Source organism: Atta colombica, unplaced genomic scaffold, assembly GCF_001594045.1.
Source record: "Atta colombica isolate Treedump-2 unplaced genomic scaffold, Acol1.0 scaffold48, whole genome shotgun sequence".
Lineage (NCBI taxonomy): Eukaryota > Metazoa > Arthropoda > Insecta > Hymenoptera > Formicidae > Atta > Atta colombica.
The window spans coordinates 382,565-394,239 of record NW_017259537.1 but is presented as its reverse complement, the minus strand read 5'-3'; the positions used below and the strand labels follow the sequence as shown (position 1 = coordinate 394,239).

General features: G+C 29.9%; 1 protein-coding gene across 1 annotated transcript; it reads left to right on the top strand.

Annotated features, from left to right (window-relative positions):
- The first annotated feature begins 2,625 nt into the window (after positions 1-2,625).
- LOC108691623 (1-phosphatidylinositol 4,5-bisphosphate phosphodiesterase gamma-1) lies at positions 2,626-11,675 on the top strand. Its single transcript, XM_018199465.1, has 19 exons — positions 2,626-2,705; positions 3,530-3,724; positions 4,213-4,362; positions 4,431-4,600; positions 4,741-4,929; positions 5,000-5,313; positions 5,384-5,590; positions 5,691-6,111; positions 7,095-7,406; positions 7,979-8,160; positions 8,318-8,495; positions 8,609-8,674; positions 8,826-9,017; positions 9,275-9,496; positions 9,571-9,777; positions 9,871-10,252; positions 10,325-10,464; positions 11,393-11,500; positions 11,625-11,675. The coding sequence occupies exons 2-19, from the start codon at positions 3,550-3,552 to the stop codon at positions 11,637-11,639; spliced, it is 3,630 nt and encodes a 1,209-aa protein (XP_018054954.1). The 5' UTR covers positions 2,626-2,705; positions 3,530-3,549; the 3' UTR covers positions 11,640-11,675.

Genomic DNA, 11,675 nt, shown 5'->3' with positions numbered 1-11,675 from the left:
TAACTTGTAACAGAAACACATAATTTGAAGTTAAAAGAACATATGATTCTTCATGATTTATTAATTTTTGTTATTAGATTATTTTTAAAATAAAAGCATTCTTCAAGTTCAAAATTATAAAAAAATAAGACTGAAATATAACATTATTTCAACATTATTTTAAAGTAACATTATATTCCAATACTATTTCAATATAAAATTATTTCAAATTATGAAACATATTATTCTAAATTATATAAATACACATGTAGTGTTAGTGCATATATATATATATATTGGGTTGTCCGAAAAGTTCGTGCCGATTTTGAAGGAAAATTGAAACGCAGAAGATTTAAATTTTAGTATACATTTATTAAATTATATAGGTGCCATTCTATAACCTTTCTCCATCTTTCAGGCAACTTGAAAATTCCGTCCTTCCAGAATCTCTGAAGTTTTTCAGCGAAAAACTTTTCTAAATGATTTTTTTACCTCGACCAAAAAGTTTCGTTAAGAGAATTTTATAATGATCGAAATAGGTGGAAATCAGAGGGCGCGAAGTCTGGTGAATATGGTGAATGGGGTAGAACATCCCAACCGAGCTCCAACAACTTTTGTCGAGTTATCAAAGACACATGAGGCCGCGCATTGTCCTGATAAAATACGACGCCCTTCCGATTCGCTATTTCTGGACGTTTTTGTTCAATTGCTGTCTTCAATTCGTTCAATTGGGAACAATACTCTCTGAATTTATCGTTTCGTTGTTTGGTAAAAACTCATAATACAGGATCTCTTTCCAATCCCACCAGACACAGAGCATGATCTTTTTTGGATGAAGACCGGCTTTTGGGGTGGCTAAAGGTGGTTCATTCCGCTTTCCCCAAGATCTTTTTCGCTCAACATTATTGTAAATGATCCATTTTTCATCCCCCGCTACTTGCTTCAAAAATGGTGTTTCCTCGTTTATAGAGCGAGTCGCAAATAGAAATGCGATCCATCAGATTTCTCTCCGTTAAATCGTGAGGAACCCATACATCAAAACGGTTTATGTAGCCAAGCTTCACAAAATGCTCGTGGATGGTGGATTTTGACATATTCAACATTTCTGCTAATTTACGTGTCATATAGGGTGGCTTATTCGATCAGTGTTTTAATCTGATCTTCATCTGTGGTGAAGAACTTACCCGAGCATTCTTGATCTTGAAGATTGAAATCACCAGCTTTAAACCTAGCGAACCATTTCTGCACTATTCTTTCAGCTACAGCTCCTTCGCATAAACAGCGCATATCTTGTTTGCCGCTTGTGTGGCATTTTTGCCTTTCCGGTAAAAGAAAAGCATTAAGTACTTAAAATGCACTTTATTTTCTTCCATATTTAAAGGCATACAAAAAATTAACGTGACAAAAATTAATATTGTATTGCAATCAAATTTTTTTCCAAGTATGCCTGAAGTACCGTCTTTTACGATATGTACGCATGTCATTTGTTTTCAATCGTTCTGATATATTCAGACCTGTCCTTACACCACTTACCAAAAATCGGCACGAATTTTCTGGACAACCCAATATATATATATATATTGCAAAAATTAATTAATTATTGTTATTTTATTATGAACACAAGTTTTAGTGCAAGTTAAAAGTTTTAAATAATATTATTATTAAATGATTGAAAGCTATACACATATATTAATAATAAAAATATTTTCAATTATTAATTTAAAATTATTCTAAAAAGAAAGTTTTAATTCATTATTTAAGTTGAGGGAGCTTCATCAGTTCCATTTGTATAATATAGTTAATAGTAAGAACGCTCCTGAGATGAAGCGGTTGTTTACAAGCATCTGATGATTCGTTGCTAGGCAATGCGCGACAAGAAGAGAACAGTAGAAATGTCGCCAACGAAATCGAGCCGAAATGTGTAATAAATCCCAGCTCTGCTTTAAACTCTTAAATCTTAATATTTAATTCCTATGTGCGATTATAGGAAACGAGGATTATGTTATCCCTCCCCTCCTCATCAGATGGCGTTGCTGCCTGGATGTTTCAGATATTCCATCTATTTTCGCTTTGACCGGAATTACTGTTAGTTCTGCGGCAGGTGCCATTATTACTCGAAGAAGAAGATAAGTATACTGTATAATGCCCGTGTCATACTACGCATTGGAGACTGAGGATTAGAATTCAGCTAATTAAAACGAACTGGATTAAAATTAAAACTACCTGATTGGTCGAATTCTAATCTTTAATTTGCAATCTTCAATCCCCAATGCGTAATATGACATATATAACATGGCATTAGACCGAATCAGATTACGCATCGAAGAATGAGATTGAAGATTGAAAAATTCGTCAAACAAAGTTTGACCAATCAGAACAAAAGGAACTAAAACTTCTTTATCCTCATTGGAATGAATTGATGAAATTTTAGTCTTTAATCTTTAATCTCAATCTTCAATGCATAGTCTGATTCTGATCTTACGCACCTTGTGACTTCATCCTGCGCGTGCGTTGATCCGTATGCATTAATTTGATATCGTATATTGTCGCCGTATGTATGAAACTCTCTTCTCTTCTCTCAAGTTTTTTCCTATGACACGATCGCGCCGGAAACAATCAGAAGTCTATAATTCATGTAAACGTGAATTGTGAACAATACCTACACATGATAAGTGAAACGTGTTTTTATATAGCATAATCAACAGTGTGTCGCATTTCGGAGACAGGTATGACATATCTTTAAGTACATCATAAACATTGTGATAAAAGAATGATGGAAATTGCGCACATTGAAAAAAATTCACGATAACATAACAGATATTACCTTTTAAAACTGACATTTTGAAGAAAGATCAAACGGACCATATTAGAATATTAGAATACGTATCTAGACTCACGTATGTCGAGTTGTATCGGTACAATGTAATCATTTTATTTACATGCCATGTATATCATCTTGTACAAAAATCTTGACGAAAATCGTTTAGGTTATTTTATAATAGAGGTTATAAGATGTTTCGACTGGTAGAGAAAGTTCGAAAATGCGAAAATGTGTATCCTTCGCAAACGTGCATGATATGGAGATATAGCGGCGGATAAAATATAAATTAGATCATTATGATTAAATTCGTAAGTCAGATCGAACGTACATATGTATAAAATGTAATCCACAACCTTTTAAAAAACGATTGGGAGATACGATTAGATATTTATATGTTGTAACGCATTATCTTTACAGTACATATTTAACATATTTAACATAAGAAATATTTTATTTCTGTAATTCATTCTGTAATGAACACAATTCGTGTTACTCAACTTTTTATAATAAAAAGTTATACATGTTCTGAAAATTATTCTGTCTTCATTTAACATATCAAATCAAATACCTTCAACATTATCTTTGTTTTGACTTATTTAAATATTTCATATAAAATAAATGTTTTTATTTATCAATTTGACAAGATATAGCATTTTTTGAAGTTATATTAATATGTGATACATATCAAGTTTATATTATTATAGATTGACATTATGTTATTCATTACAGAGTAATAAGATTCTTGAAAAATGAATGGAATTATTCCTGAAATGGAACAGATTATTAGTCAACTTGAGAGGGGTACAGTAGTGACTAAATTCTTTCCAAGAAAACGACCGGAAAAAAAAACTTTGATGATAAGGAGAGAAACTAGACAAATTGTTTGGTCGAGGAGTACGACTTTTAGACCTTTCGATGGTTCAGGTACGATCCTGTCTGCATGCACAAATCTATGGAATTTCAATTCTATTTATCTAATATTTTTATAGATATACATAAATTTATACATATACATAAATGTCTATAATAGAAATGGATAAACATTGTGATATTGCAAATATATCACCTATAATTGATTCACAAATGTAAAGAAAAATTTCTTGTGTATTATTATGATACACACACATATTTCTAATAACAATTTTAAATTTTGCAATCGATTAAATTTCATCTGTTAATATTCTTATATAAGGATTAATATAGTATCGCATTAATATATATCTGCGATATAAATAAAACTCTCTGGACTGTGAAATATATAAAAAATACATATTATCATGTATATATTGTTATCATTATGCATATCTATTATAGAATAAGATCTACAAGGAGTGTAGATACTACATATTTATTGAATTATGCTATGATTGTTTAAATATTTATTTTAATTTATTAAATATTATTTATTGCAGTGGAGATAAGAGAGGTCAAAGAAGTTAGAATAGGAAAACAATCTAAAGACTTTGAAAAATGGCCTGAAGATGCTAAAAGAATTGAAAATTTAAGATGTTTTGTGATATATTATGGATCGGAATTTAGATTGAAAACTCTTTCAATATCTGGTAAATATGATATTTTTTGGTTACTTTAAGGGTTGATTACTTTTGCTAAAACATATTATTTATGTCAGCTCTTAGTGAGAAAGAATGTGAGCTATGGATCAAGGGATTGCGTCACTTGGTACAAGACACTATAAATGCACCATATCCATTACAAGTTGAAAGATGGCTTAGAAAAGAATTTTACGCGATGGAAAATTCTCATGAAACGCAAGTTTCTTTTCTAATACAATTTACTTTTATATTTTACATATTTCTCTCTCTATGATGATGGATGCAATTTATCTATAGATATTTATATATCATTATATACTTTTTTTATATCAATATATAAAAAAATTATCATTAACTATCATTTTCATGTTTATTATACCGACTGACAGGGTCACGTTGAAAGATGTAAAAGCATTTTTGCCTCGGGTTAATTGCAAAATTGCTACAAATAGACTCAGAGAATTGTTCCAAGAAGTAGATATGAGAAACCGGAATGAACTTGGTTTTGATGATTTTGTCATTCTGTACCATAAACTAATGTTTGATCAAAATGTGAGTAAATATTGTAGTATTCTTGTGTATGAAAAGAGATCAGCGTCAGCACTTCTCTGTGCACAAATTGTAATTGGTATAATATTTTTTACAGAATCTCGCAAATTGGCATAAATTGTTGAATTATTCTAAAACTGGACAAACTATTACGCTCCAAGAATTCCAAAATTTTTTAGTAACTGAGCAACAAGATAAATTGGGAAATAATGAGTTAGAAATATCGCATTTCATTAGAGACTATTTGCAAGATTCTCAAAGAGACATACAAGAACCATACTTTATTTTTTCAGAATTTATAGACTTCTTATTTTCTAAGCATAACGACATATGGAATCAAAAATTCAATCAAGTTTCTCAAGATATGACTCGACCTCTTGCATATTATTGGATAGCATCATCGCATAACACGTATGTACCTTTAAAGAAATAAAAATGCATATGTTCTAACTACTTGGATTATATATGTGTGATTTTCTAGATACTTGATGGGAGATCAGATTAGCAGCGAAAGTAGCTGTCAGGCTTACGTTCGTGCGCTGAGAGCAGGGTGCAGATGTATAGAGCTTGATTGTTGGGATGGTCCAGATGGAATGCCATTTATATTTCATGGACACACTCTCACCACTAAGATCAAATTTTTGGATGTTATTAAAACAATTAAGGAGCATGCTTTTGCTACATCTGAGTAAGTCTCAAAAAGAAAAGAGCAAAAATGAAAAGAAACAATCAAACTAATTATTTTTACACAGCTATTATTTTTTTATTGACACGTTTTATTTACGTAGATATCCTATTATTTTATCTATCGAGGATAATTGTACTTTGCCCCAACAACGTAAAATGGCAACGACTATGCAAGAAGTATTTGGTGACATGTTGTTAATCCAACCTGTTGACAAGAATGAAACTTGTCTACCTTCACCATACGCATTACGTAGAAAAATTTTGTTAAAACACAAGAAACTTCCTGATGGTGTTGATGAATCCTCATTTCTTGTTCGAAATGATGAAAGCAGACAAGAGATGGATCTTAGAAATACCGTAAAAAATGGAATTCTTTATCTGGAAGATCCAATTGATAGAGAATGGAATCCTCATTTTTTTGTATTGACACAACAAAAATTATTTTATACAGACACATTTTCAAGAGCTCAGGAAACCGAACATGATGACGATGAGGAAAACAGCATTCGGAGATCATTAGATGTATGTACATTATATACATATAAAAAAATACAAACTAGATTCATTATTAATTATGATTTATAATCAATATTGGGTAAGTTAATATATATTTTTTTAATAAATTAAGTTAAAGTTAATAGTTTATCAAATTAATGTAATTAAATTAAAAGTTGAATGAACAAAAAACTAACTCAGTTAAAGATTGAATACTTTAAGATGTAATACTTACATTATTTGAATTAACTCAAGTTAAATAAAAAGTTAATTTTGAAATTTTTATTGTTTTTTTTAGTGTAAAAATGAGAATATCTTAATTTTTAAAAAATTGGATTTCTTTAAATAATTTTTTAAAAACAAAACATTACAATATAGATTATCAGATAAATTTAATATTTTATTTATATATTATATGAAATAAAAGTATTTTTTGTACAATAAAAAACTGATTTTTAGTATTTTTACATAAATATTTTCATATTTATATTATAAAAGAAAAATAAAATGTTATTTTTAAAAATGTAAATAATCTTGTATTCCTCTTTGTGATCATGCCTATTCTTTGAAAATTATATATAAATAAAACATTTTTATTCTTTATCGCTTAGATCTAAAACAAGAATAGCATAACACAATAGCATTGATAACATTCCCTAAATGCAGATCCAATCCATGTTCATCTTTGAGCATTACGAGCATCGCGCCCATCATATAATTATTGAGCTTCTTTTGAAATGAATTCTCCAACGTTTAAGATTTTATAGCAAATAATATGGTATTAATTGCAAAATATAATATAGCATTTAGAGAGATAAAAAAAACTAACTTAAAAAAAAGTTAATAAATTAACGTTTAAAAGTAACTAAATTAAGTTAAAAATTAACTCATTCATATTTTATTTAACTTTTAATTTATTGATTAGTTACTACCCAATCTTGTTTATAATAAATATAAATGTGTGTTAAACATTATGTTAAAATAACTTGTATTTTAAAAAATTCTAAAAGGGCGCGCCAAGTGATGAATTACATTTTGGAGAGAAATGGTTTCATGGAAAATTAGCAAAAGGAAGAGAAGAGGCTGAAGAATTACTACGACGTTATTCCTATCTTGGAGACGGTACTTTTCTAGTACGACAATGTGTTACATTTGTGGGCGATTACTGTTTATCATTTTGGCGTAAAGGAAAGGTGAACCATTGTCGTATTAAACTGAAGCAAGAAATGGGTCAAACGCAGTATTATCTTATTGACACCAATTGTTTTGACAGTCTATACAGTTTAATTACTCATTATCGTAATCATCCACTTAGAAGTCAAGTGAGTGCGATATATTATAAAAAATACAATGTATCATTGTGATAAATATATTCTATATATACATGGGTCATTCGATAAGGTAAAAATCTTTATGAATAAATCTTTTTGACATGACAGCTGGAAAGTATCATTCTTCAAACTTTTCCAGGTTAAATTTCAATAATTGATGCGTTGTTCACGTTCACGTTTGATAGTTGTTTAAAGAGAGAAATTAAGTGGATAAGGAATAAAGAGGAATCAATTCGAAGCCAAATTCTGCAATTTTGCACGAAATTTTTTTTTTTTTTTTTTTTTTTTTTTTTGTACGCGACAACTGCTAAATTTTCGCTTTAAATGAACGTGAATAATGCATTAATTCTAGCTGACATTTGATCTGGAATAGTTTAAAGAATCATAATTTTCAGATATTATGTCATCAAATGAATTGTTATACCATTTTATAAAGATTTACCAAACTTATCGAACCTCATACACATGTGCAAATGTGCGTATGTAAACATCCTGAATCAAGAACAAAAGTATTTGTTTTGAAATAAGACCGTGAAATATATATGATTATCTTTGATGAATAGGAATTTCTAATCACGTTACAAGAACCAGTGCCTCAACCAAATAAACATGAAGAGAAAGAATGGTGGCATCCCGAATGTACTCGAATCGCAGCAGAAGAAATGCTAAAGCGTATCCCTATAGATGGTGCATTTTTAGTAAGACCTAGTGAAAGAGAAAGTAATTGCTACGCAATTTCATTTAGGTATATTTCATTTAATATATTTCCTTAAAGTTTATTTTCTATATAACTTTAGATTTTATATAGTCAATTTACTTCTCATAAACTATAACACATGTAAATTATAATCTAATTATAATGTACATTAAATTATAATGTACATTATAATCTATTATTATAGAGCGGAAAAGAAGATAAAACACTGTAAAATAAAACTCGAAGGGAGACTCTATACCACTGGAACCGTAGAATTTGAGAGTTTAGTTGAATTAGTCAATTATTACGAACGGCATCCATTGTTCAAAAAAATTAAATTAAGTCATCCTGTTAATCAAGATGTTATCAGAAGAATGGGTTTGGTATGTGCATTTACTTTTGTTCGATTTTTATTCGAATTCATATATAATATGTAAATATATCAAATTGCTAAAGGATATGAAATATTGTAACATTCTTTTTCTTCTGTACTTAGGATAATGATGATGGATCTGTTTATGGCATCCCAGGTTATATGGATCCTACAAGCTTTACGTCAAAAGTAAGCTTTCCGAAATGATGCCGATAATTATCAAGTTTATATTTACCAATTCTTATAATAAAAATATATATAGAAATATTTTTTCATAAAAGTAGATGTTAATCATAGATGTGTATAATTCAATATATTAATATATCGAATTATTTTAAAGGTTACTGTTAAGGCTATTTATGATTATAAAGCTAAAAGAGACGATGAATTGACCTTAGTCAAGCATGCTATAATTACTAACGTTAATCCACAAAGTGGAGGCTGGTGGAGAGGTGATTATGGTGGTAAAAAACAACATTGGTTTCCTGCTAATTATGTAGAACAAATTGATCAACAAGAATCTCAAGGAGACGTAAGTTTTGAATTTTACATTTAAGCATGAATGGTCAGAAAAAACTAATGGTGATATTAAAACACACATCATATAATTAAGTCTGCACACACGATGCTCGTTTTCCTGCTGGATTGTTAGCTGGATTAAAATCTTGTCATCGTTTTGGCTGCGATGCTGTCAGTGCCACAGGCTTTATTCAAAGTTTATGATATAGTGTATTACATCTAACTTTAAAGAATAAGTGTCTTTTTCTTTTTTTTTTCTTTTTTTTTTAGTCAGCGGATTCTATGATGCTTGGTAGTTTGCAAAAAGGTTCATTAGATATTATGGGTGCTGTGGTAGAATTAACAGTTGGGGAAAGACCAGGTTTGGAATGGATTTTAAGAATACAAAATCCTAGTATGTGTTCAGTATTTGAAATCGCGACGCCTTCGAAAGATGCTGCGTTAGAATGGATGTCAAGTATCAAAGAGACTGCACAAAATGCAAGTGTTAGGGTAAATATATAATTTCCTATTATATAAAATTTAAATATTATTCAGCATCGTGCACTTTTTACTGCTTTTGTTAGGAAAGTCAACATAAAGAGATGGAAAGAGCATGGAGAATAGCCAAGGAAATGTCTAATCTTATAGTATATTGTAGATCAGTTGCATTTAACATAGAACGAATAAGAACTAAGGGATATACGTTCAATGAAATGAGTAGTTTCCCTGAAACAAAGGCTGAAAAATTAATGTGTCAACAAGAAAATAAATTTTTTATAAAGTATCATCAGGTAATAAATATTGAGAGATAAAGAGAATATGGATGGATTAAAATAATGAGATACAAAAGTAGATATTTAGTAATAAATTGTTTTTCTTTATAGGTTCAATTTAGTAGAGTTTATCCAAAGGGCCAACGTATCGATTCATCTAATTATAATCCTATACCAATGTGGAATTCTGGTTGTCAGATGGTAGCTTTGAACTATCAGACTGGAGATAAATCAATGCAATTGAATCAGGCTAAGTTTAAGGAGAATGGCAATTGTGGCTATTTATTGAAACCAGAATTCATGTTTAGACATGACTTTAATCCATATGACAAAAATACATTGTATGGAGTTGAATCACTCAAAATCAGCTTAAAAATTATTGGAGCGAGACATTTAATGAGATCGGGAAGAGGCACTGCCAGTCCATCCATCGAGATCGAAATTATAGGCGCAGATTTTGACTCTGGAACAAAATTAACAACAAGGACGATACGTAAATGTCTATATTTCAAATTATAATTTTATCAAATACTACATTAACTCAATATAATTTTTCAATTTATAGAGGATAATGGATTTAATCCAATGTGGAATGAAACATGTGAATTTGAAGTATTCAATCCATATTTTGCTCTTATACGATTTTTAGTACAAGACGAAGATATGTTTGGCGACAGCAATTTCATAGGACAAGCTACTTATCCTGTAGGTATTTAATCATTATTTATAAAAATATTTGATAAATATGCCGAATAGGGGAAACAGTTCCGATGATTTTAATTGACTCTGACATATGTTGACCCTGACATATGTTGACCCTGACAAGGTCGTGATCCTGAATGACCTCCACCAGGTTTTAGCCATCGCTCGTCATTTATTAAAAATTTATTAATAAAAAAAATTTTTTAAATGATGTCCCTTTTCTACTATATAAAATAGAATTTTCTGCTTTAAAATATATTAGGTGGGAAAAAGTTCGTGGCATTTTTTCCGTTAGATGTAACGGGAAAAACGCCACGAACTTTTTCCCACACCTAATATTTTACAACTTTCCATGCGAAGCGATTTATTTACTCTCACCTCACCTTCCCCCTGCCAAGGGACACACGATTTTCCATATCTCGCCAAGTTACTTCGCGTAGAAAATCGGACGCTCCTTGGCAAGGGAAAGTCATGCGCACTGAAGCAGGGTGAGGAACTGGGGTGAAAATCGCTTCGCCCGAAAGTCTTTACGTAAACAAGAAAGGGTATAGAATAGTTTTTAATATTGTATGTAGCAGAAATAAAAACATTCCCTGCTTTAACAATGCAAATTTTCTGTTCTAAAATACAAAAATTAGATAAGAAATTATATAAGAAAATATTTTGTTAAAGCTGGGAATTTGTTTCATCGGAGCACAGTTGTATCCAAAAGTTAGATTTTATTGATGAATTCTTTTTGTTAATAACTTTTTAATGAATAACGAGCGACAGCTAAAATTTGGTAAAGATCACTCAGAATCATGACCTTGACAACATATGTCATCAGAGCTGTCTCCCTATTCGGCTAAATGTTAACCAAACATTTATGTTTAACGTTTAGAACATTTTTACTTAAAAACTTCGTTTCCTATTCAAACTTCATTTTATTCAGGTACGCTGTTTAAGAATGGGATATAGAAGTGTTCCATTAAAAAACATATATAGCGAAGATCTTGAGCTTGCTTCCTTATTAGTACACATCAATATTGCAACTCCATCGGTATTGAGATATTTCCAAAGTTATTTATTATATTGATATTTAAATTAAAATTTATTATTATTATTTAAATTAAAATTTATATGACTGTTTTTATATTTTAATGAAATTTTTTTATCTCTTATAGGTACATAATACATAAAATAAAACAATCAAGATTAAACCTTTGTTATAGAAT